This window comes from Mirounga angustirostris, unplaced genomic scaffold, assembly GCF_029215605.1.
Source record: "Mirounga angustirostris isolate CCGP_5_RB_7025 unplaced genomic scaffold, mMirAng1.0.hap1 SCAF_4, whole genome shotgun sequence".
In the NCBI taxonomy this organism is placed as follows: Eukaryota; Metazoa; Chordata; class Mammalia; order Carnivora; family Phocidae; genus Mirounga; species Mirounga angustirostris.
This window is the reverse complement of record NW_026991712.1, coordinates 146,563,259-146,589,442: the sequence shown is the minus strand read 5'-3', so window position 1 is coordinate 146,589,442 and position 26,184 is coordinate 146,563,259. Positions and strand designations below refer to the sequence as shown.

General features: G+C 50.4%; 1 protein-coding gene across 1 annotated transcript; it reads left to right on the top strand.

The window, feature by feature from the left end:
* The first annotated feature begins 612 nt into the window (after positions 1 to 612).
* On the top strand, positions 613 to 24,577 carry CIMAP2 (ciliary microtubule associated protein 2). Its single transcript, XM_045899086.2, has 10 exons — positions 613 to 662; positions 1,396 to 1,483; positions 1,952 to 2,116; positions 2,240 to 2,362; positions 6,751 to 6,888; positions 7,058 to 7,201; positions 8,680 to 8,841; positions 9,843 to 9,968; positions 12,014 to 12,147; positions 24,478 to 24,577. Exons 1-10 carry the CDS (start codon positions 613 to 615, stop codon positions 24,548 to 24,550), a joined length of 1,203 nt encoding a protein of 400 aa, XP_045755042.1. The 3' UTR covers positions 24,551 to 24,577.
* The last annotated feature ends 1,607 nt before the right edge of the window (positions 24,578 to 26,184 follow it).

The following is a 26,184-nucleotide window of genomic DNA, read 5'->3' as shown; positions in this document are numbered from 1 at the left end:
TCTCAGGGCCAAGATCAGGCATCCTATACAGCGTCTGACCAGAGTGGGTGTCTGGGGTGTGTGGGGGACAGATGAGCCCAGCCTTCACCCCTGCAAGCCTTCCCTCCCTCTCTGTAGCCCTCCACACCCTGGCTCTCCTTGCTGGTTCCCACGTTCTCCTCCTTGCCTCCCCGAAGTGGAGAAGGAACGGGGATGCCCTCTTTGCCCGAGCTGAGCCCTCTCTGTGGGCCCCGGGGTCCCCACGAGCGTCCGTTAACTGTACTAGGCATTTCGGAGCCGCGCTCTACCAGGCTCCGCGCCGCGCGCTGGGATACAGCAAGCAATCAGAAAGGGCTCCTCCACAAATGACTCTGAATCCTGACCACATGGCATCCATACTAACCACCGCGAGGGGCCCTTAAACCTGCAGGGCTCAGCAGAGGATCTCCCGCAACGTGGCGGGAGAAATGCGCAGAGCAGAAGCAGAAAGGCAGGGGGCGCCCAGTGGGCCCGGCCGCGCACAGATCTCGGGCGAATCACAGGTCACAAAGGGGGGTTGCCGCGGCAGCGGTGGCCCCCACCTCAGCCGGAGGAGTCCCGCGGCGCGAGTCCCGACCAAGGGGCGGCGGGGCCATGGGCACCAAGTGGTTCAGCGGGGCGCCCTTCGGGGTGCAGAGCCACAGGTGGGCCCCTCCTCCCCGAGGCGCGGCTGGAGCCTGGGGGAGGAGGGAGCGACGGGAGGGGGCCTGGCAGGGAGGCGTGGGGGCCCGCCTTTCTCTTCGGGCCACACCTGCTGCACTTCTCGCCCCGGGTTCGTTCGTTCACCATCCTTAAGTGATTGGAAAGCATTTCGAGAGCACCTCCTATGGGCCAGGCGCAGAGAGGCGCGGGGCGGTGGGAGGTCAGTCCGCCGAAGAGTGGTGGGCAGGATTTCAGCCCCGGGTCCTTCATCCGGACGTTTACACATCTGCGCGTACCACCTACTCTGTGCCGGGCACAGTTCTAGCATCTGTGGACACAACAGTGAACAAAAACAGCAAAAGCCTGTACTCCGGAGTTTGCAGTTCTCGGGGGGAGAGGTGGTTGGAGTAGATAATAAACAAAAAAGAAAAACAGGTAAAATGTTGGGTAGTGATAGGGCTATGGAGAGCAAGGAAGCTGGGACGAGGAGCTTGGGGGGGGGGGTGAGGAGAAGGTGACTTTTGAGTAAAGGCCCCAGCAGAGGGGAGGGGACCAGGCAAGGGTGGCGTCCAGCGAGAGAGAAGCAGGAAGGACAGAGACCCTGGGGTCCAGCAGCCCTGCTCCTGTTCCAGCGGTCAGCTCCTCTGGGAAGCCAACACCGCCCCCCGCAGAACTGCCCACACCAGGACCGGCTGCGGGGCTTCGGGCTCTCACCGGGCCTCTGTCCCTCCCTAGGTTTGATGTCTCCGCTGTTTACCCCAACCAGAAGAAATTCAGCACCTTCACGGAGGCCCCATACTCCAGGCTTCATTCTGTGGACCTGGTGAGTTTGTGCAACTTCCCTGCCGCCCCCCCTCCCCCCAGTGCCTGGCTGCGGGGAGGAGCTGAGTTGTGCCACAGTTGTGCCTTAACATGTCCCCAAGCCCCCCCGTTGGGAGCACAGAGCTTGGCTCAGAGCCGGGGCCTTAGATGTGTTGATAAATGCAGGACTGTGGTGAGGACAGCATGGCTTGGGGCCGCAGAGCCCTGGGGGCCATTTCCTCTTGGAAAGAACTGGCTGTGGGCTACCAACGAGGCGCTACCCCTCCCTGTTGCAGGGGAGTGTAAGGGGATCAATGACAGAGGATGTTGTGATGGTACCTTGAGTGCCATGCCCCTCGGTGCCGGGTTCGGGACTAGGGGGAGGGGCTGCAATAGGGTCCAGCCTGTCCGCCCCAAGCTCACGGTGGTGGCCTGAGGAGGAAGTCGCTCTGTGGGCAGACTGGGTGGATGTGACTGTGCTCTGACTCAGTCCCACATAGGACCTGGGACCTACAGCTCCAAGGAGACCTGCTTTAGCAAGAAAAAGCTCAAAAAGGAGGTGGGCACAGGCTGGGCCAGGGCCGAGGAAGCCGTCCGGCTGACCCAGCTGCCCCACTTCCAGTACCAGGCCATCATGAAAGAGAAGCAGCTGCAGGTGAGTCCTCCCAGGCCCAGCAGAGCTCCTCCCTTAGGGAATGCCACCACTCTCCAGACTCCCTCCTGGGTGGACATTCCCAAGTTGCAGGTTGTCACCCTCTGCTTTCTTCTCTTGGGGCAGAAGGAGAAGCTGGGGCCCGGCTCCTACAACCTCAAAGACTTCTTAGAACTGCTGAAGGAGAAGCCCTGCAGCACCCGGGGGCTGCTCAGCTCGGGGGAGATTCGTTTCCGAGGACCCATTGGGGTAGGTGTCCTCATGTACTGGGGAGGGGCCCTCCCACCCTCCCCTCCATCTGCAGAGCATGCAGCCTGGCTGGTGCTGGACGCGCCCCTCCTCGTGCCATCTCCTCCCCAGGCTAGCCAAGCTCTCCTCTGGGTCCCCCAAACCCATCTGCCTTCTGCCTTCCAGTACTACAGCCTCGAGCCCAGGGGCCATCATATATCCCTGTGCCTGTCTCCCCCACCAGCCCAGGACCTCCCTGCTGGCAGGGATGGGTCTCGTTCATCTCCGAGTCCCCAGAAAAGAGTCCAGCATACATTAGGTGCTCAACAAACGCATCCATCTATATGTCCATCTATCTAGCCAGCAAATAATGGCTGAGCACCCACTAAGTGCCATGCACTGTTCTCGGGCTTAGGGAACTGGAACTGGGGCCCTTGTGGAAGAAACAACGGTACAGAGAAGCAAATCCGATATGATCAGGACTGTGAGGAAAAATGAGATGGGAAAGGGATACAGAGTGATGGAGGTGCAATTTATAGGGTGGTGAGGGAAGACCTCTGGGAGGAGGTGACATTTGAGCAAAACCTGCAGGAGGTGAGCCCTGGAGATTCACGGTAGCTGTGGGAGAGCGTTCTAGGCAGCGGGAACAGCAGGTGCAGGCCCGGAGTTGAACCAGCGGGCAGGAGGCCAGTGTGGCTGGAGGGAGGGGCGCGGGCAGAAGGAGGAGAGATGACAGAGGAGTGAGGGCCAGAGGGCAGGACGCTGCGGCAAGGTGGGGGCTTCGGGATTGATTGCAAGCGCTGTGGGAGGACAGTGGAGGGTTTGGGCAGGGGCAAGGCCGGCTCCTGGTGGGGGAGGCTTGGAGGCATCCAGATGGGAGGTGATGGTGTGAGGGGTGGGGTGGCATCCGTGTGGGTGGGGGTGGTCATCCCATGTGGGGAGAACAGAGGGGGGTTCAAGCTCACTAAGGGCATGAGGGAGAAGGCAGAAGTCACAGCCTCCTGGAGCAGTGCGCACGCTGTGGTTTACTGAGTGTCCCTCGTCCCCGGCCCTGCTGCTCTCTGTGCTGGATGCTCTTGGTCTCCTTCCAGCTCCTTAAATGGGCCAAGCGCTTTTAACTGGGGCTTTCTTCCTGCCACTCCCTCTGCCAGAAATGCCCTTCCTCTCCCTCCCCCCGAGCTGCCCCTTGGTCAACCTTCAGCTGTCAGCTCCAAGGTCACTTCCTCCACGAAGCCTGCCTGACCCCCACTAGGTGACAGACATCTCCCTTTGCTAGGAGTCCCGATCATGGCTGTGTGCCTAGCGTCTCTGCCCCAGCGGACATCAGCCCCTGAGGGTGGACGACATCTGCCTGGTCGGCTTACTGCAGGACTGCCAGGTCTTGGCCGTGCCTGGCACACAGCGGGCACACAGTAGTTGTGGACTGAATAAGTGCACACATGCCTACTAAGTACTGGGCGTGCCCACACATTCTAAGTGTTGGCAAGCCCTCCAGGCGAGGCCCTGGAGGCTCAGGGAGGAGAAGCCTTTTGCCTCAGGCAAGCAGGGAATGTCCATCCCCAAAGCCAGGCCCTTGCTCTCCGCCTTACCACTGTGAAGCCTGGGAACTACTCTTTGCATCTTCAGGCACAGAAGCCGTCCCTGCAGCGTAGGGAGAGGGGTTGCCCTGAGGCATTCCAAACCGTGTCATTACCTTCAAATCTAAATAATAACAATTGACGCTTAAGGCAGCGCCTGCCACCTGCCAGGTGCTGTCCTAAGCACTTGCGTGCACCACTCAACCTAATCCTCACAACAACCCTGTGAAGTAGGCACTGTCACTGTCCCTGCTTTACAGATGAGAAAGCGAGCACAGAGAGCTAAGCCACCGCCCAGGGTCACAGGGCTATGAGTGGCACAAGAGGGAGGATTCGGATCCAAGGGCGCCCACACATAAGCACTGTATTTTACACATAGGTGGGCTCACTGGGATTTTGTTCCTTGATGGCCCCTGGAGGACAGTCTGGGTCGAAACCCAGCCCAGGTGGTGGCAGAGGAACAAGCCTTGATGCTTCCTTCCCGTGTCCCCAGCCCCCAGCCCCCAGCCCCGGGGCATCTGTGAGTGTTCGCTGAGTAGGGAGAAAGGTCCCGCGACCTGCCCTCCCTTCCAGAGGGCTCTTCTCCCACTTTGTCCCTCTATCTGCTCCTGCAGTAACCTCCCCCGGGCCCTGCGGGATTTTTCCAAGCTGCTCTCCTGGGCTCAGGCTTGGACAGCCAGCTCAAGGAGGTGGCCCTGCCCTGGTGGGTGGAGAAGGCAATCCCTGGGGAGCTCATGTCCAAGGCCTATTTTCTGTCTTCTTGCTGTGAGACCTGGGCTGGGAGCCTGATGGCCTCCTCTGGGCTACAGAGGCCACCTGTGCAGAGTGCGGACCCCTCCACTGGTCCAGCTAAAAAAAAATCTGTGCCAATTCCTACATTCCCACACACCTCCCCCAGAATTAATCACTCCTGCCTGGGTCCCCGAAGCGCTGACAGCCGAACATTCCAGTTAAAATCACGGACTTTCAGGGCGCCTGGGTGGCTCAGTCGTTAAGTGTCTGCCTTCGGCTCAGATCATGATCCCAGGGTCCTGGGATCGAGCCCCACATCGCATCATCGTGTTCCCTGCTCGGCGGGAAGCCTGCTTCTCCCTCTCCCACTGCCTCTTCCCCTCCCCTGCTTGTGCTCTCTCTCTCTACCCCTCTGTCAAATAAATAAAATCTTAAAAAAAAAAAAAAAAAGAAAGAAAAGAATGGACTTTCACATGAGCCCAGGTGTGGGCTACACCTTTAAACCTGAAGGGTTGAAGGAAGAGCTGAGCCCAGAGCTATGGGCTCGGCACAGTCCATGGACTCCAGACACAGCAGTCACTCTCTGTTGTAACCGCACTTCTTCTTCTTCTTTTTTTTTAAAGATCTTATTTATTTATTTGAGAGAGAGAGACAGCGCAGGGACCCAGCCTCCTCCCTGGGGCTCTTCTCCTGAGCACACCTGGAAACTCCGGGCCCTGGAAGGAGGCAACGTGGCGTCCTGTCCTCTGAGGGCAAACAGATCTGATGCCATAGTGGCCCGACTCCCCCAGCAGGGCTCCCTGCCCCCTCCATCCTGCCCTGTGGGGCTGCCTCCCCAGGGCTGGTTCCTGCCGGTGAGGGGCAGGGCTGAGCCATCTGTGGGGCGGCAGCGGCCTCGTGTGGCTGAGAGAGGCAGCGGCTACCTTGCTCCAGGTCTCTATCCGAGGACTACCTCCCCCACCAACCCGCCCACCCCCCTCACTCCACCTACAGAGACCATACTTCCAACCCTGGCAGTGGAACCCCCAAATACTCACTCCATCTCTCCTACCCCCTCAATCTCTCCTCCTGACCCCTAAGACAGGCATCCCACCCTGACTTAAGTGTTGGTGCCCAGTATGGGCTGAGCACTATGAAGGAGGTTTTATGGACATTATTTACTTTTCTCCTCATTACCTTGGAAGAAAAGTATTACTATCTCCACGTTACACTTGTGGACCCTGAGGCTTAGAAGGACTAAGTGGTATGCCCAAGGCCACTCAGCTATGCAGCAGCAGAGCCAGGATTCAAACCCAGGAATCCAGATCCTTCCAGGTCACAGCACGCTCATAGCACAGTGAGAACCCTATTCGTGCAAATGCAGGGCTATAAAATGGGCGTAACAGATGGCATTTCTAAGACCACCAAAGCCAGTGACTGTCTGGGGTGATAGGGAAGGAAGGCTCCATACCCAGGAGAGATGACATTTGCGCTGGCTTTGCAGAATTAGACTTTTCTTTTCTTTTCTTTTTTTAAAGATTTATTTATTGGGGGGGGGGGGACTGTGCACACACCTGTGGGCGGGGAGGGGCAGAGGGAGTGGGAGAGGGGAAGCAGACTCCCTGCTGAGCGAGGAGCCCTGCCGGGGGCTCCATCTCCCAACCAGGAGATCAAGACCTGAGCCAAAATCAAGAGTTGGACGCTCAACCGACTGAGTCACCCAGGTGCCCCAGAATTAGCATTTTCCAAGGCAAAGAAGGCAGGTAGGGCATTTTGGGTGGTGTTAACAGCACAAGCAAACACAGGCAAGGAGGTTGGCAGAATAGTATGCATTTGGCAACCGGCAAGGAACCCAGTTCAGCTGGAGGGTGGGATGTAGGAAGGGAGCAGTATGAAATAAGTTGGACAGGCCAGTGGGGCCCCAGGGAAGAGTCTGAACTGGGACTGAAGGTTTGAGCAATGGTGGAGCTGTGTTGAGACCAACCATGTTGTGTGTTGAGGGTCAGTTAACGGGGGCCCTGAACATCCCATTCCCCTCCCAGGGGCTTCTCTTCCTCAGACACCCTCCGCATAAGGAGAGGGACTGATGACCTTTATGTCCCTCCCCCCCTCCCCCCACAGAACTACTATCCAGGCCCTGGAAATTATGGGGTGAAGGGCAACCCATACACAAAGCTGGAGGAGAAAGCCTGCAGCCGCTTTCATTCTGAGGGCCTCATGTGTCGGGTGACCAACAAGGCGCCCCCCACGGCTCATCAGGTACTCCTTCACCTGGCCGACCCTTGCCTGCCTTCCTGCACAGTCCTGGGGCAGCCGGGGTGGGGGACTCCTGGGGCAGATGGGGAAACTGAGCCCCCCCCCAGGGAGGGGGGCGATGGGCCTGCTTCAGCGGTTCTCCTGGGGGACTGTCATCTGTGTTCTGTTCTAGGGGAGTGGTCTGGCACCAGGCACCTACTCTTTCAAAAGTGGCATTGAGGCGTACCTGGCAAAATCCGTGGGCACCCGCGGCTTTTACGACACGTTCTCTGGTGACCGCAGCAAGCCCCAGCCTTACGGACATTACTCGGTGCAGGTGTGTACCCAGGTGAGGCGTGGAGCCTGCGTTCCCCGTGTGTACCCAGGTGAGGCCCCGTGGAGCATGCCGGCCGGCCTCACTCCCCGACACCGGGCCACCACCAGCCCGTGTGCTCACCGCGCTCACGGCCATGCCGCTGGGAAGGAGCAGAGCTGGGATCTGAACACCAGCACGTCTGTCTGACTTCACCTGCCTGAACCGCAGAAGAGGCACAGAGCGTCACGATGCCAGGGCTGCATGCGACACCGGCCACGGGGCCACGGGGCCCTTGATGGCGCAGGTGTGGGTGCCCGGCTATTTTGGAAGCACGGGCCAGGGGTCAGAGGCCCAGCTCACTGACCACGTTAGCGACAGTGCTGTTAACGAGCCAGAGACCTGGAGGGCTGGGAGGAGGGGGAAACCGAGGTAGAATTTTAACTTGCTGCCCCCCTTCCCTGCCCCCGTCATGCTCCTGTCGTGTGGTCCGCGGCACGCTGGAGTTAGGTCTCTGCCCCACGGCCTGCTCGTTTTGTCTCCACTGTGCATTCCCTCGCTGTGTAGCTTGGGGCCAGGTCCGAGTGGCAGGTATGACCGCCCTTGTGGCACTTCTGCTCCCCTGGCAAAGGACACACAGTCATGAGCGAACACCCCACAGAGTGTCGGCAGGTGGTGAGGACAGGCTGCTGGTGGTGAAATGTTGACATACATCCCCCCGTTCGGCGACTCACCGCGGAATAAGCCCTCGCACCTGACTCCTCACCAGGGCCTCCCAGACGCCCCCACGACCAGCTACTGACGTGATCCCGTCCAGCATAGCAGGGGCGGTGGGAGAGAATATTTGTTATTATCTAAAGAATAATAGACTTTACTTTTTGGAGCATTTTTAGGTGCACAGCACACTTGAGCAGAAAGCCCAGCGTTCCTAAGCCTCCTCAGTGCCCCCTCCACGCCCGGCCTCCCCCACTGGCCACATCCCACCCCGGAGTGACAGACAAGGTACAATATACTGACATCATTGTCACCCAAAGTCCACCGTCCGCCTGAGGATTCACTCTTGGGATTGTGTCTTCTACAGGTTTGGACAAATGTGTCCGTCATTATAGTACCCTAGAGAGTAGATCACAGCCCTAAAAATCCTCTGTGTTACCCCGTCACGCCGGTTTTTAGACATTTGGACCACTGCTCCTGCTGAGAACAGGGCGCGTGCCGTAAATGCCGTTGAAATGAGCACAAAAATGAAGGACATGCAAACAGACTCCAGTGACGTTGTCCGGGGTGCACGGATGTGGAGGCTTCGAGAGACGCTGTGAGACTCACTTTGCCCCTGGCCGGGGCTGCGTCTCTGGCCACCCAGCCAGGGGCCCTGGGGAGGCAGGCTGGAGAGTGATGCCTCCTTGTATGGCCACCTGCTTTTCTCTGCTGCTGAGGATCCAGAGAGAGGGCTCGGATTTTCCTGGCCTAACAGACACCTTTTTCTTTTTCTTTCTGTTTCTCAGAAAAAAAAGCCCAGGGAACTGATGAACTTTACGAGCTTCGTGGAAGAACTTAACTCACGTCACAATAAGAAGCATGGGGTTTTTTCGAAAATTTCTCGCAACCCGGAAACCCCTACAGAAAGGATTTACTGGGCCACCCTTAGCCAGTGCCCCCGAAAACTAGTCAGTGCCCGCCCATGACCTTCCTTCCTTCTTCTCTTGGGAGGGGGCTCTCCTTTGGGGCCGGCATGGGATGGGGCTGGCTATTTCAGGGGAAAGCTCAGCCTTGGGTATCAGACCCATGGTTTCCAGTCCTGGTCTTGCCCGTCTTGTCACTCTGAGTAGTCCCTCCCACTCTCTGAGGCTCAGTTACTCGTTTGTCCTCTGAGCATAACCAGGTGGCTTGAGAGAGGTGAAGGACTGGAGCTGGAGCGTGGGGCCTGGAACCCACCAAATGCCCATCTCTCTCCTGGAGGGAGGCTGAGGGAACATGGGGCAGGGCAGAATGTGAATATGGGGTCTACCCCGACAGGGGACTGCCCACCTGCTCCCTCCAAGGGAACGGAGCACTCCTCTCTGGGTGTGGGGCAGCCGGTGACCTGGATAGACCCCCTGGGCAGGACCTGCCCCCGAGGGAGAACTCCTCAGGGCTTGGGAAAGAGTAGGGTCCAGAGGAATGAAAAAGGGTGCCACCATTTCCTGAATGCCTGCTCTGGGCCAGGCACCTTCCAGCACCCCAAAGTAGGAGTTATCATTTGCATTTCATAAAAGGAAACTGAGGCCCAGAGATGGGAAGGGATTTGCCCAGGCTCCCCCGGCAAGTATGAGAAGGAAGCCAGGTCATCTAGCTCCAAAGTCTGTGTGGCTTTCATTTTCCATTGTAAACGCCTCTATGGCCCTGCCAGGCCATGTGGGCTCTTGGGAAGCCTGAAAGAGGTGTCAGGCTGATGGGTGGGGCTAGAGTGGGTGGCATGGGTTATGAGGGCAACACAGGGCCCCTTTACCGCCGGAGGATGGGCTCCTGTGAGTTGGAAGGTGGCTGGGTAACCCCCACCCCGTTTTTGGCTGAAGGCCTAAGGCTGCCAGGTGGATGAGGTCAGCCGCCAGGAGCCCTCACCTGCCCCAGTCCCAGGCTGACCACTGCCAGACCTCTCTCGCTTTCAGCCTTCATTTCTTACCCATAGGCCACGTCTGGTCCCGGTTCGTGGCTTCCTCCAAAGAAGGAATGCAGACACGTCAACCAGCCACCGTTCCTGCTGTCTTCCAAGCGGATGGGCATAAAGGCTTACCAGATGATTCTGGGAAGCTGGGTGAGTGGGTCTGGGGTGGGAGTTACGTGGTGATGGGCAGGGAACCCTCTCCTGCCTCCTCAGGCAGCCCTAAGCCCTCCTTGGCCCTGGGAATTGAGGCTCTGTGACAGCCTGAACCCACTTCTTTCTCCCCAAGGGACAAACACCCATTCCCACTATATTATTTCTCTAAGGCAATGGTTTCCAAACTTGAGTGGGCATTAGCATCCCCTTGGAGGGCTTGTTAGAACAGAGCGCTGGGCGCCGTGCCAGAGCGTCTGATTTGGTAGCCTGTAGTGGAGCCTGGGCATCTGCATTTCTAACACGTCCCCAGGTGATGCTGCTGCCGCCGCCGCTGCTCTGGGGAGCACACTTTGAGAACCACTGCCCTAAGGGCCGTCACCCCAGAACCATCCCATTCTCTTACTTTCCCAGGGGAATGCTCCCTCCATTCTCTTTGTATTTGTCTTGGGGCCTCTGGGGCAGCTAGTGGAGTTGGCCCCCTTCTCATGCTTGGCTGAGCGAGGATCCCTTCTGTCGCCCTCCCCCGCCCCTCCCCAGAGGCAGCCATCCCCACGTGTGCGATATAACCTTTCGTTAGTGTTCTCGTAAAACAGCTAAGCTCCTGGGTTACGTGTGCGTGCCTTCTTAATTTACACCAATGGCACTGGGCATCGACCTCATTCTCTTTCCTGCTCCTGCCCTTTAGTCTTTAAGTGCAACTTTTATTGGGTTCTAATAGTCACACAGAGAGGTGCACGAATCCTAAGGGAACAGCTCCATGAACGGCCACAGATCGGACTCATCAGTGCGACCAGCCCCCAGAGCGCTGAAGAGCCCATTTCCGGCACCCCAGCAGCCCCCACAACACATACCGCCCTCCGCGTCAGGTAGCCTCATCTTGACTTCCAGTAGTGCGGCTTAGTTTTGCCTGGCTTTGAACAACTGTTTATTTTTTAGGTCCCTCTTGGTTTCCCGGGGGACCATCCTGCTTGTAACTCACCTGCCTTCCCACGATGCTCCCGCTGCCTCCTCTCGCACCCCTCCTCCACCCCACCTGCTCACCTTCCGGAGTGATGGCTCAGCCCCCACTGTGCCCACACCCTGTTGCCCTGCCTGATTCTCAGGAGGACCAGCTGGTCAGCTCTCTGCAAGCTTCTTTTTCTCACCCCACACTGGCACCTCCTGCAGGGTAGAGGCTCTTCACGTGGGGACCCCAAATAAGAGCCAGATGCTGCTACCGCAGGGCTGGCCACTCCAGAGCGGGAGGGGCTGAGGTGAGGTCCAGGTTCCAGGGCAGGAGGCGCACCACCGGGAGCTTGCTCCCCAGTGAGACAGGCCTTTCCCTCGTGGGCAGCACTTTGGACCCTGTGAGGCTCCTGACATCTCCCAGGCTGCCATTGGCACGGCGGCTCCGCAGGGGCTGGGGTTCCTGGCCTGCCATTCTCCCGCCCTCACTGGTCATTCTGGGCAGGTGGCTTCTCCTCTCTGAACGTCTCTGTTGGCTCCTCTTGTATCTACGACCCAGGTCTCTGGGTGGGCTGGTGTATAACTTCCTACGACCGCCCTGCCACAGTTCCTCAAACTAGGTGGCTTCAGTCTATCCCGTCCCACTGTTCTGGAGGCTGGGCTGCTCCCTCTGAAACCGGCAAGGGGAATCCTTCCTGGCCTCTTTCCAGCTTGGGGTGGTGGCTGGCAAGGTTTGAATTCCTTGGCGTGTAGATGCGTCACTCCAATCTGCCTCTGTCCTTGTCATCCTTGTCTCAGGGCTGTCTTTCCCCCTGTGTGTCTCTTCTATGAGGACACGGGTCTCATTGGATTAAGGGCCCAGCCTACTTAAGTAGGACCTCATCTTAACCAATTATCTCAGCAACTGTTCCCAAATGAGGTCACACGCTGAGGTACTAGGGGTTAGGACTTCTGCACATGTCTTTGGAAGACAAAGTTCAACCCATAACAGGTGGAATAGGGAGCAGTGGCGCGGGGGGAGGGCATGGGGCTGAGTTCATATCTCCAAGCCAGGCCTCTGGCTTGCTAATGTCCTGCCCGTCCTCTTCCTGGTGCAGAACCCTGTAGGGGTGGGCCGCTACCTCAACACCTGGCTGGCAGAGACCAAGGACCATCGACAGCGATATCGGTCCCTGTTCCTGGGTGGATCCAAGCGCTACCCCTCAGACCCGGCCAGGGACAGGCTCATGCAGTGAGTGCTCCCGGAGCCCTGGCAGAGGCCAAGGGCTTACTCTGGGGCGGGCTGGGGTTCCCTCCCCCACCACCACCTTGTGCTCGCTTCCCATGAGAACGCAGCTATACGGTCCCTAGGGCCAGCCCAACAGCAAGGCAGCGGAGAGAGTTCAGATCCTGGCCGTGCTGCTTGCTGGCTGTGTGAGGTGGGCTGCGTCCCTTAACCTCTCTGAGCCTCCTTTCCCTCAACTGTCAGATAGATGAGCAGAGGACTGTGGAGCCCCAAATGAGAGGCTCTGTCTAAAGCTCCTGGTAAGGAAAAGGGACTCAACATCTAGGTGCTATCTTGGGTGGCTTCCCCATGCAGAATCTCAGTTTCTTGGTGTTCATGATAGGGTTGGTAAAACAGGTTTCAGGAAGCCGTTGTGAAGCCTAAGGAGAAAAGGCGCATGAAATGCCATGACTAACTACAGAGCAGCTTGCAGATGCTAGCTGCTGCCATATTTTATTGACCTAAGAGGCCATCAGTTGCAATGTAATCTCAATTTCAGAACTGTTAAAATGCGAATATACATGCATTCCAGATCATTTTGTTGTTGGAAACTCTGGTGAGGGCATGAGGACTGGATTGCTCAGGGAAAGCCAACTTTTAAATGCTTATTTTTAGCAACATAATCCTGTTTTGTTTTCTTCCTTGACTTTTGCCCTTGTTTTGGGGGGCTTTTTAAGAAAAGGTAATGGGAAGTAACATTTTTGATAGACTGCACGCCTGAAAAAAAATTTGTTTTCCCTACCTGCACAACTGATCAACAGTTAGATTGGAAATAAGATTTTAGGTTGGAACTATTTTTCCCTCAGAATTTTGAAGACTGCTCCATTGCCTTTGAGCTTCAAGCAGGGCTGAGAATTCCTGCGCCATTCTGGTTTTCTGTCCTTTGTACGCAATCTGCATCTTCCTCTCTAGAAGCTTTCAGGATCTTCTCTTTGTTCTTTGTGTGCTGAAATTTCGTGATGAAATTTAGTCTTAAATAGTCCTAGTGTGAGTCTGTTTTCACCCATAGTTTTGGGTACTTAGTGGGTTCCTTCCATCTGGGACAATTTTCTGGGAAAATCACTTGCATTGTGTCTTTGGTGATTTCCTCCCCTCTGCTTTCTCTCCCCTCTCTTAGATGAAGGTTAGATATCCTGGTCTGATGCTCTAGCTTTCTTATCTTGTTTTTTCTTATTTCCCATCTCTGCCTTTTCCAGCCTACTCTTTGGTAAATTTTCCTTGTCCTTATCTTTGAACCTTACTATTGCCTTTTGAAACTTTGGCTCCATCTTTTATAGTTTGCAAGAGCTCTTGAGTGTTGTGGATTGCTTTCTTTTCTTTTCTTGTCTTTTCCTAGCCCCCAGTTCAGTGTCTTGTATGCCATATATTCTTTTATCTGAAGATAACAATGACAATTTCCCTCAGTTTCCTTTTGCTCCCTGCATGGCCTGCGCTTCTTCCAAGTTCCTTATTTCTTTGACTTGTATTGTTCATGTTTAAGAGGAAAGCATTAAACAATGCTGTGAGTCTGGGTGGGGCTTGTCAACCAGTGGCTTCACCAGGAGTGATTAGATGATGGGGGTCTGGTCCTTCTTTTGGAGGACCCTCAATGTCAGTGTTTGTAGGTGCTTTCTCTGGGACCATTCAGCTTCTCTAGAAAAGGATCCTACGTCCTGGGGTGGGTAAATGTGGTTGCTGGTATTTAGGGGATCTCAAGCAGTGTATGGATTTCCACCTACTTCCTCTATTCTGATGAGGGTGCCTGTCTGCCTGCCTTCCACTGTGCCCAGCCTCCCTGCTCTGGAGCCACTCTGCATACTAAACCTCCAGTCTTCTGCCAGGTGCACAAGGAATGGTGTGTGTGTGTGTGTGTGTGTGCGCGCATCTAACTTTCCCTCTGTTTTCAGCCATTGGTCTTGCACCTGCTTTTTGGTGCCCCCAATTCCTGAGTCTCTCTGGGGTTGTGGTAAGAACTGGCAGGTTTCTCACTGGCTCCCCCTATTGCAAGCAGCTTGCTCCATTTCCCCAAATAACATGTTACACCCCTTGTCCCCTGATATTGGCCTCTCCCTTTCTCGTTTGTCTATCTTCAAAATATTCCTTTCTAGTCCTTTTAGGAGATTGCAGGAGTAGAGAGAGTAGAGATAAATGCATGTATTCATCTGCCTTGTTTAACTGAAAATCAGATGGAACACTCTGAGTGTGCCAAAGCATTTTCTTCCTCTTTCTAGCCAAGGTGGTTGGGTTTATTTTATGGGTGTTCAACCAGGACTAGAGAGGGAAACAACTCAACCAAGGTCACACCGCTACTGAATTATAGAGCTGGGACTTGTATCTGGTCTTTCTTTCCAGGGCAGGGCCCTTCCCATCACACATGCCCACGTGAGGATTTGGGCATTCCTGCAGGGCCATTCCTCCCCAGCCACCCTGTCAGCAAAGCTCCATTCTATATACTGTTTGCTCAGCAAAGGCCTGCAGGGAAGGGAAGGATGCCCCATCTCCAATAGACCCTCAGCTTTCTCCCCTGAACATCTGCCTTCCCCTTGGGTCCCCACTTCCCCTTCACCACTGTAATCACATTCAAGACTCAGGCTTATGAAGTTACAGGACTTCCTTTGTAGCCCGGTTTACAATTCTGTCTGCTACTTAGCTGTGTGACCTAGGACACATTACTTGGAGACAGACTTTGCTCTGAAAAATGAGAGTGAACAAAACAACCCACCTTTTGTAGAGTCTGCTTTGAGGACTGAAGGAGATGATGCTTGTAAATGTGCTCTGCCTATGGGTATGTTGCAAGTGCTAGCATCCTTGTCCCTTAGCAGCTGTTATGCCCTGGAGGAATTCTATGTTTTAGTTATATAAGTTATATAACTATGTATAGTTATATATAATTCTATGTTTTAGTTAGTTTAAGTTCTTCACAGAGGCTTCGAGTGCACATCATCCAGGAAAAGGAATGACAGCAGTTTAACTCACCCTCTGCTGTCAAAAACCTAAGGAAAAATATCTATTAAGAAGGAAATTTGACAGGGATGGGGGAGAGATAGGAGGGCATTTGAGTCCTGAGGGAGGGTAGGGGCTTTTAAAGAGGAGGCCAAACTATTCAGTACGATAGTAAAATGCTAAGGGCTTCTCATGAAGTCAAGAACAAGATAGGGATGCTTGTGTCATTGGCATTATCCAACACTGTTGTGGAGGTTCCGGCAAATGCAGCAAGACAAGAAAAACATAGGAAATAAAACTCTTGAGAAGAGCAAATCATCACAATTTATAATGTGTTTACCTAAAATAGTCCAAGAGAGAAGAGTTTCCTCTGATACTGCAGCCATAACTAATAGAAAACATAATTGAGGAAAAGGAAAGGATCTCATTCTTAGTAGCAACACCAATGATAAAATGCATTGGGATAAGGGGCACCTGGGTGGCTCAGTTGGTTAAACGACTGCCTTCGGCTCAGGTCATGATCCTGGAGTCCCAGGATTGAGTCCCACATCAGGCTCCCTGCTCAGCAGGGAGTCTGCTTCTCCCTCTGACCCTCTTCCCTCTCATGCTCTCTGTCTCTCATTCTCTTTCTCTCAAATAAATAAATAAAATCTTTTAAAAAAATGCATTGGGATAAACTTAATAAGGTATAGTTAAGGCATACATGAAGAAAAATATAAATCTTTAACAAAAGATGTCAGAAAAGGCTTGACTAACCGGAGGGAATACCATGTTCATGGATGGACGGATTTGATATTGGAAAAACAGTAATTCTCCCCATTGATGTACATATTTAATGCCATTTTAGCAAATTTCAAGGAGCTGGTTACGTTTATTATAAACTTCATCTGAAAGAGTAAATACATATGAATATTAAAAATAGAAGAATAATGATCATATTAAAATATATTTCCATATGCATAGACAACACACTCTGGAGAACTAAGCCCCAAACTGTTGCTCATGGTTACCTCTGGAGGCTTACCAGGGTCTTTTGCATTCTACTTTGTTTTGTTTCTGAGATGTTTAAATTTTTCAAAATAAACATGTAACATTTTTATCATCAGAAAAAATTAAGGCAAATAGAGGACAAGCGCTCTTGAGACAGACTATACAAATTGTATGTTCTCCATTTAGACCCATCTCTAGCCGAGAGTCACCCTTTGTTCTTCAGACCTTAGTTTTCCCACCTATAAAATGGGAATGATTTATACCCTACAGGGACATGGTCAGGCTTAATTAAGCCCTATGAATGCTACTGAATGGAAGTCAACCAGCAGATCCCTGTGGGTGTCTAATTGTCGGGCTGGTGCATGATTCTCCCTGGGGCTCTGTTTTGGCATTGTCCATGTAACCCTGACCCACTTGGGCTCTTTCTTGGGTCAGGAGGACTGTGTCACGAGGCACAGCAGGTAAAAAAGTTTCCCTGATAAGCTCTGCCTTTCTTTTTTATTTCTTTATTATTTTTTAAAATTTTATTATGTTATGTTAGTCACCATACAATACATCATTAGTTTTTGATGTGGTGATCCATGATCCATTGTTTTCGTATAACACCCAGTATTTCACTGATTCATTTGAAAAGCCTGCTCTGTGCTTGGTTCCATCCTGGGTACGTCTGAGCTGCTGATTGTTATCAGGTGACCAGAAATGTTCTCTCTTTCACTCATTGAGTTTTTCATTTTCTGACTTCATATTTGACTTTCTAATTTCTCTTTTTTGTTTTCTAAATGTTTTAGTAACACCATTCTCTTATTTCATGGATGCAATGTTTGCTCATACTTTGAAGATATTATTAAGACAAGTTTGCCTGACATTGTCTCCTTTTACCAAATCCTTTTTTCCTCCCTGTATATTTGTTTTGGCCTCAATATTCTGTATCAGAAGTTTTTCTCAAATGTCTGGTATTTCTTGGGCTGTGCATTCATGTTTAACTAAAAATCCTACTGAAAGCTCTGGGGCACTGGTTGACTATGGACTTCACCATAGGATGTCCAAGCTGGGTGTTTTCACTGTTTTCAATGTCAGTGTTGTGAGATGTTTCGTCTTTTACGCTGATGTGAGAAAACTCTTCTGCAGGTTCTAAGCTTGGCTGCCAGAGCTCTAAGTGGAGGAGAAGAGCCTAAAGGTCTCGATATTTAGGGATGAACTTCCATTTGATTCCATTTTAAATATGGTACTCATGAGATCACTTGTGCCTGGTGTCATACTGTACAGAGAACTCTCTATCCCCAGAGAATAAATTCTCCAGTCTTCACTCAAGAAAGGCACTCATCTAGCTGCAGAGAGTGGGGAGGGAAAGTGATACTACATAGACTCTCAATTAGTAGGCTTGTTTTTGGTTCCACTTTCTCTCTCACTTCCGGAGGTACCTGGTGCTGCTGATTCTTCAGCATCTGGAGTGAGGGAATTCCTAAATTTATCTTCTCCTGGCTTAGGGTTTAGTGTTCTTGGGTCTGCTAAGTTAGTTACTGTTCTTCCATCTGCTTTTTAACTTCCAAAATATTTTTTTTTACTGCTACTTCTTCTATTCTCTTTGTCTCTGTGAGTATATGCTTTAAAAATTTTTATTCCTTTACTCTTGTTTTAGTGGGATTTTGTGAAGGAGATAAGTTAATGTATGCATTCAGTTCACTTAAAGTGTGGTGGAATTTCTGAGTTTCAAAGGTAAATTAAAAATCTTGTAAGTATCACATCTAAAAATAACCTACAACTTAAATAAAAGACAATCAGACATGTTTTGGGCCTCTCTTCTGACACACAGATAGAAAACACTGTGTATAGAATTCTCTGTCTAACCAAACTGTCATTCATGTGCAAGGCAAATAGAGATGCACAAGGATTTAGGACATATACCAAATTTGTTTTTTCTGAAAATAGTACTGGGGATATACTCCAATCAAACAGAAAATGAATTAGCATGGAGAGCTCAAGAAAGGGGAAGACAAAGTATGTAAGAATACATCTGGCTATGAGATACCAGATAAATGTAACCTACAACAAAAAGAAAAAGTGGTAATACAAATACCAAGCTAAGTAGAACTCAAGGCAAAAATATTAAATGGGACAAAGCTGAGTATTTCATCATGATAAACAATAAAATCCATAAAGAATTTATAATAACTTTGAACCTTTACACACCCAAAATAACAGTGATGAACTCCCACAATCATAGAATTCTGAATAGACTTGTTTGAGGATTTGACAGATAAGGCTACATAAATAATTATTTGGAGGATTTTAATAGGTGTACTTTACTCCATATTATTTTCAGATACTCATGGAACATTTATAAAAGTCGACCCTCTGAGAAAATCTTGTTAAAAAATGTCTAAGTTTAAAACATCCTACATAGAAAATTTGAGGTCACTTTTTCTAAACATGGTTACAAAAAAACAAGACATTAACAATAAAAGGATAGTCCCCCAAACCAAGTACTTGGAAATTAGGAAGCACACTTCTCAATAGCTCTTGGGTCTAAGAGAAAGTCAAGTTTGAAATTACACACTCTTTAGAAATCAATTATGATTAAAAAAAACTCTATATCAAAATCTATGTAATACCGTCAAAACACCAGTTGGGGCAAAATTTATTACTTTAATTGCTTGTGATATTAAACGAGAAGGATTGCAAGCAAAAGAAGCAATCTAGAAGTTAAAAAAAATCAAAACACGTAAAAATAGAGCAGGAGTCAAGAATGAGTGAAAAGGGAGGGCACCTGGGAGGATGGAGGTGTTCTCACCGGATCCTGATGACTGAGTGCTGACTTTCTCTTGTTAATCCCTGCCCGTGGCCCCTGCGTGGTGGAAAGGCATACAAAGTCCACAAGCTGTGTGCCATAGAAGGCAAAGGGTGAATGTCAGTGCCCTCTTCCCTGCCTTATGCATGAGTAAGTGAGGCTTGGAGAGGAAGTGACCGCCAAGTAGAGGCAGGGGACAAACGGCACCCCTGACTCTGACCCTGGGCTTCAGCCTCTCCTCCTGGGCCAGGTTTCTGGAGGAGGCCACCGGTGGCAGAACACAACATATCCTCAAACACTTGGCTGTCTCCAGTCCAGGCCTGGAAGGGCATGTGTGGGAGAGTTGTGAAGTCTCTTTCTGGGATGTGTAGTGACAGGTAATCTGTGTCACCTCCCACCCTCCGAGGCCCACCTGCTTCTTCCTGCCTGACCACAGGGCTCTGGGCTTCCAGCTCAGCAGCCTGGGATTTAATTCCTGTGTGGGAAAGGTAACCTTTTGGCTTTCAGTCTTTAGAGCTGTGTATGCAGTAGGTGTTTCATAAATGTGCTTGACTGACCGATGGACCACGATTTCCATCTGGCCACTTTCTGGCTCTTACAGCTAGGTCTTTTTTTTTTTTTTTTAAACAGATTTCTGATTTTAATGTTGCTTTCTTTTTTGAAAGATTTTATTTATTAGAGAGAGAGCATGCGAGTTGGGGGAGGGGCAGAGGGAGAGAGAATCTCCAGCAAACTCCCCACTGACCACAGAGCCCAATGCGGGGCTTGATCTCACGACCCTGAGATCATGACCTGATCCAAAACCAAGAGTCACACGCTCAACTGACTGAGCTACCCAGGGGCCCCTCCTTTTTTTTTTTTTTTTTTAAAGTAGGCTCTGAACCCAACGTGGGGCTTGAACTAACAACCCTGAGATCAAGAGTCGAGTGCTCTATCGGCTAAGCCAGCCAGGAGCCCCACAGCCAGGTCTTCTTACCCCATCTGGCCCATCCTCTTGCTGGATGGACAGGAGCACTCTGCTCTGGCCAGGCCACACTTTGCACCACTCTCCACGCTTTGGCCACACAGTGACCTGTTCTTGGAACGTCCTTTTGCTAGTTCCTGTCTGGAAAACTTCTATTCATCCTCCACAACTCTGCTTAAGTTGGAAGCCTTTCCCGATTTGTCCAGATAGAGTCTATTCTCAATCTCTTGTGATCCCCAGGTTGAGGCACTTTTCCCCCTTATGTTGTCATTACTTATTCCCATGTTGTCTGTGGTCCCTACTAGATACAGCTTCTCGATTCCAAAGCTCTAGTGTCTCACTGGTTTGCAGAGAAGGTGCTCAAGGAATATTTGTTAAAGGGTGAGTCAGGGCATTAACTGACAAGATGGTCCAGAGTCTGGATGACTCCATGAAAGTTTCGAACACATGGGAAATTTCCAGTTTGATTTGGCAGAAGGTTATTCTTCCTTTTAAGCTTTTTCACCTGACATTTTTATCATGAAAAATTTCAAGCATACAGAAAAATGGAAAGGATTTTTACCATGTACACCTATATACCTACCACTTAGATTATATCATTAATGTTTTACTCTTCTTGCTTTATGACATCTCTTTCTACCTATCTGTCCTTCTGTCCATCTATTAATCATCTTATAATTTGATAGGTGTTAAGTAGATGGCAGACAGCAATACATTTCCTCCTGAATACTTCAGCACGTATACTACCTTTTCGGCATTTTATTTTATTTATTTATTTATTTATTTATTTATTTATTTATTTATTTATTCATGAGAGAGGGAGAGGCAGAGGGAGAAGCAGGCTCCCAAGGAGCAGGGAGCCCGATGCAGGACTCAATCCCAGGACCCTGAGATCATGACCTGAGCCGAAGGCAGACGCTTAACCATCTGAGCCACCCAGGCGCCCCGTTTTTGGCATTTTAAACTAAAGCCATATCCCTTGTCCAGAAGTCTAAAGTTGAAATCCTAAATATCCATTCTTTGTAATAATAATGATCATTATTCTTGAGCACATTTACAACATACAAAGTGATTTTGTAGGCATTTACTATACATGATAACTTTAAAAGGGAGACCTTACTCTCGATGTTTTCCAGCTGAGACAACTGAAATTTGGAGAGAGTGATGTCCTAAAAAGTCGCTGCCCGTCCATGGCATTCATGCACGCGGGCTTCAGAGGTTCACTGAGCAGTTGCTGCATGCCAGGCCCATCCTGGCTGCTGGGACATGGCAGAAGAGAGCCAGACAGCAGCTCTGCCCCCCCGTGGTGCCCAGCTTCGTGCAGAAGACACTCACCCCTTCTTACAGTGATAGGGCAGCTGAGGAGGAGGATCAGGGCAAGTGGACCCAGGACTTCTGTCTCCACACCCAGACACTTCCCTCACTCTTTCCCCGTGGTCTTCTGGAGGATGAGACAAGGAAGGAAGGCTCTTCCAACCCTGGAAGGCTAAGGCAGAGAAAGCCTTCACCGTGACTTGTCTCCCTGTCCTCACTCCACCTGCCCCTGACGGGTCAGTTTCCTTTGACTTCCTGGGCCCTTGTATATGCTGCTTTGGTGGGAGATTTAGGAGTTTGGACTGGAAGAGGGAACCCTTAGGAAGCTCAGCACGGAGTCTGCTCCCTCCACAATTCCACTACACACTTACTGTGGAAGTCTGGTGACTACCATAGAGGCAACATGGCACCAAGAAAATATGGGGCCTTAAGCTCCGAGGGAAGGCAGAGAGGAGAGGAGGTCATATTTTTACTTTTGCTTCCTTTCTTCCTTCCTATCTTCTATCCTCCTTTATTTTTGGTAGGAGTGGGTGGGGATAGAGGCTTGAGCATATTTCCAGCCTGATGGGCAAGGAAGAAGTAGGTGATTCGACTGCAAGGTGGTGGAACCCATTCCTTATTCAGGCTGGAGGGGCAGTTTCCCGAGTGCAGAAAAAGGTTGACCTAGGATGAGAGCAGGAGGCAGGGAAGACATAGAGGTTGATGAGCCAGTTAAATGTAAGCCAACAATTGCTAGGGGCCAGGGGGTTTTGCTCAGAAAGTCCTAGGCAAATGGGATGAAGGGGAGGGATTGGTTTAGAATTAGGTCCACGACAGAGGGCTCCGCAAGATGCTGTGGGAGCGTGGTGTGCAGAGAGAGGTAGCCACAGTCTGCCTGGGAAGGTGGTGCAGAAATGGAGGGTGTCCCAGGCTGCTGGCTTGGGCACGGAGGGATGAACAAGCCTGGCCTGTTGGAGGGGCTGAGTGGAGGGAGGGTGGGGCATAGGGGAGGATGTGGCAAGGGATGGAGCCAGATAGATAGGCACAGCAGGATTGCAGTGTCCTAATGTAGGAGTTTGCAGACAGATACCTGTGATTCAAGTAGCCCAGAAGCTGGTCACTGCGAAGATGTAATATTAGGGTGGGACTTGGCTTTGCCTCTTCGTGTCTGAAATACTAGTTGCTCAGACAGGGACCTTAAGGGGTAATGAGACTTTATAGTAGACCCTAAAAAATGGGCTCTGGGTCAGGAGAGGAGATGGGTCTGTTGGTTGGCTGGGGCTGGCTGGTCTGGGATGGTCTTGGATGGGACAACTAGACACTCTTCCTCAGGGACTCATCCATCAGCAGTCCAGCCCAGGCTTGTTCTCATGGAGGAGGCAGGGGTTTGAGAGAGGACATGTTCAAGGCCTTTTGCAGCCTAAGCTCAGAGTGGCACAACATGACTTCTTCCACATTCTGTTGGCCAAGGCAAAATGCAAGTCCAGCCCAGATTCAAAGGGGGGGGAAGCAGACTCTACCTTTTGATGGGGGAAGCTGCTGAGTCACGGTGCACTGGAGAAGTGGAGACTGGGACCATTTCTGCCCTCTGTCTGCCATAGTGGCGGAGCAGGATTGCATCTCTAGCCCAGCTGGTCCAAGCTGTGCTCTTTCCAGGAGGGTTCACTTCTTCCAGGGAGGAGAAAACATTTAGGACAGAGAGAAGAGCAAAGGACAGGGAGCGAAAAAGCTCAGGACATGTCTGGAAAAGATGAGATGGTTCATTCTGGATGATGTGTGGAGTGTGTACAGGGAGAATAGCAGAGAAGAGGGCAGATGGGACTGGCTAGGTCAGTCCTCAGGAACTTTGCATGCAAAGCTAAGCTGCTTGGACTTTATCCTGCCTGCAAAAAGACACAGGAGGTTTTCTTTAAAAGTCAGATTTACAATAGTACAACTGCATACAGTAAAATTCACCCTTTAGAGGAATATAGTTCCATGAGTTTTGACAAATCCCTATGGCCATGTAATCACCAAGGCAGGCAAGATGTAGAATATTACCATTGTCCCAAAGGGCTTCCTTGTGCCCTTTGTCGTCAATCCCCTCCCCCAGCCTCTGGCAACTATTGCCAGGATTTCATCCCTATAGTTTTGCCTTTTTCAGAATGTTGTGTAAGTAGAATTGTGCCATATGTAGACTTCTGTATCTTTTCTTTTGTTTTACGTGTTGCTCCTGAGATTCACCCACATAGTTGCGTGTAGCAGTAATTCCTTTTGAATGCTGACTTGTATTCCACTGTATGGATGTACCACAGGGTTTTTTTTTTAATCCATTTCCAAGGTGAGGGATATCTGGGTTGTTTCCAGTTTGGGCCATTTTGAATAAAGCTGCTCTAAACAGTCACATACAGGTCTTTGTGTAGACACAAGCTTTTGTTTCTCTTTGGCAAATATCTTCCGTAGGGTTTCAAGGTCATGTGGTATGTGTAACTTTATAAAAAACTGCCAAGCTATTTCCCAAAATGGCTATACTATTTTGTGTTCCCACCAGCCATGTATGTGGGCTCGCCTTGCTCCATATCCTTGTCACTATTTGGTATTGTCAGTTTACATGGAAGACACAATAAACAAACACATAAATGTGTGTCGGGTAACGACTGCTAGATGCAGTTTGATACACAAAGCAAAGGGTTCTTCTTGAAATGCCGTCTTCCAAATGGCTCTGAGGATGGAGCCAGAGTCTTCAGGGGTCCCCTTCAGAGGAAAGAATCAGAACAATGCAAGGGACACTAGACTGAGGTCAGGGGCTCTGGGCTAGAATTCTGGCCCTGACTCTGACCACCAGGGTAACCTCAGGCCACTTCTCTCCTCACCCTGGTCCTCAGTCTCCCTCTCAAGGTGGGCTAGATGATATATTTTTTTTTCTTTAAAGATTTTATTTATTTATTTGACGGAGAGAGGGAGCACAAGCAAGGGAACAGCACAGGGAGAGGGAGAAGCAGGCTCCCCGCTGAGCAGGGTGCCTGATGCGGGGCTCGATCCCAGGACCGTGGCATCACGACCTGAGCCACCCAGGCACCCCTAGATGATCTTCCAAGTGCTAGGATTTTTGTACTTGAAGTTCTTACAAACCAACTTGGGGGCTCTGATGAACCAAACTAGATGCAAAGGAAAGGAATCTCCTCTCTAGAACCAGGCTGTTTTATTGCTGGAGGTCATCCTCTTACCCAATATAGGATCCCTTGGGGAGCACAGCCAATGGGTACCTGTTCATCACCCCCCACCCTCAGTGCCCCTCCAAGGATGGTGGCTCAGTCCTTCCCAGGGACCAGTTTCATGTTCTCTTTCTGTCTTTTTAAAGGGAAAGGATCACACCTTTTACCAAGGGGAAGTGCCCTCCAATGGTGGATTACAATTCAGATCCTACTCCTTAAAGCTGCATATGAAGGACAGCCTGTGATGACCAGAGGGCCCAAAGGCCTGAAGACAAATTTGGGGATGGGAGGGTAGGAATGGGAATTGGGAGGGTGGGGAGGGTCTTAGAGAAAGGACACATGGGAATGCCTGGGAGAGGGGAGGGATACGGTGAGATCACTTTTGCTGGAGACATCCACCTGGAGGTCACGATGTCTGCTAGGACAGACGGGGCCAGATATCTTTTGATATGGAAGATCAGCTATCTTGAGAATTCAAATTAGCCCGTGGCACCAACGTGGGAGCTGATGGACTAATGGAACCTCCTCTATTCTAAAGCCAAATCGCTTGACTCCCTGATTATTAAAATCCAGAAAGAGGCCGAAAAGTGTAGCATATGTCAGAAGACAGCTGTAGGCCCCCTTTGGGAACTCTTCATCTCCATCCAGGATGCTTCTGGAAGCTCAGCAGGGCCTAACACTACTATGAGGAGGCTGCTGGCCCCCAGGCCGTGTGCAGTCATTGGGAAACAATCAGTTTCAACCGTGGTGTTCGGCCTTGTGGGCACACCAGTCTAGCCCAAAGATGGGTCTGTGGGGTTGGTCACAATGTCCTGAGCTACTTCCTTCACTGTTTTTTGTTGGTAAGAGATTGTGTAGGGTGGCAGGATTGTGTTGTCCCTAGAAAAAAAAGGAGGCTGGGACACCACAGCCTCAGCCACAAAACTCCAGTAACGATAAGTACTCTTACTCTTCAGAGTGTGAGTGCCTTACAAAAAGCAGTTACTTCCTCACTCATGTCAAAATGACTTTTTTAGAAGAAGTAAAACTGTCTTTATTCACAGACATGTTGCCTATGTGAAAAAAAATCCTGTGAATCCTCAAAAAAGTTGATGAGTCATAATGGGTGCAAACTAGATCTAATAAATCAGCTTAGCAAATTTTCAGGAAATAAGATCAATATATCAAAATCAAGTATTTCTATATATTAGTGATAATAAAAAATTGAAAATCTAAAATGCCACTTATGATAGCCTCAAAACTATGAAATATTTAGGTATAAATTTGACAAAAGGAGTGTAAGATGTTTACACTGAAAACTACAAAATACTGCTGAGAGAAATTAAAGAAGACTTAAATAAAGGAGAGATATGCCATGTTCGGGATCAAAAGACTCAATGTTCCTAAGATATCTGTTCCCCCCAAATTGATCTGTAGACTCAGTGCAGTATCAGTCAAAATCCCAGTAATTGTTTTTAAGTCGACAAGCTGATCCTAAAAACAAGGAAATATAAAAGACATAAAATAACCAAAACAACCTTGAAAAAGAGGAACAAAGCTGGAGGAGTAGCATTACTTTATTCCATAGCATGAAATTGGTGTCAAGATTGACAGATTAAAGGAACAGAATAGAAAATGTAGAAACAGACCCACACCAGTGGACAACTGATTTTCAACAAAGATGAAAAGACAGTTCAGTGGAAAAAGAATAATCCTCTCAACAGATGGTGCTGGAATTATTGAATATCAATATGTAAAAAAATGAACTGTGAGCAATGACTCAAGTCATATACAAAAATTAACTCAAAATGAATCATAACCCGAAATGTAAAACCTAAATTAAGAAAGCATAGGAGGAAAACCTTTGGACTGTA

Bases quoted from the DNA above. Each gene is read 5' to 3' on its own strand.
- CIMAP2 (XM_045899086.2), top strand. From the start codon at position 613: ATGGGCACCAAGTGGTTCAGCGGGGCGCCCTTCGGGGTGCAGAGCCAC. The intron at 1,484-1,951 runs GTGAGTTTGTGC...GCTCTGACTCAG, and splicing joins GGCTTCATTCTGTGGACCTG to TCCCACATAGGACCTGGGAC. The intron at 2,117-2,239 runs GTGAGTCCTCCC...CTCTTGGGGCAG, and splicing joins TGAAAGAGAAGCAGCTGCAG to AAGGAGAAGCTGGGGCCCGG.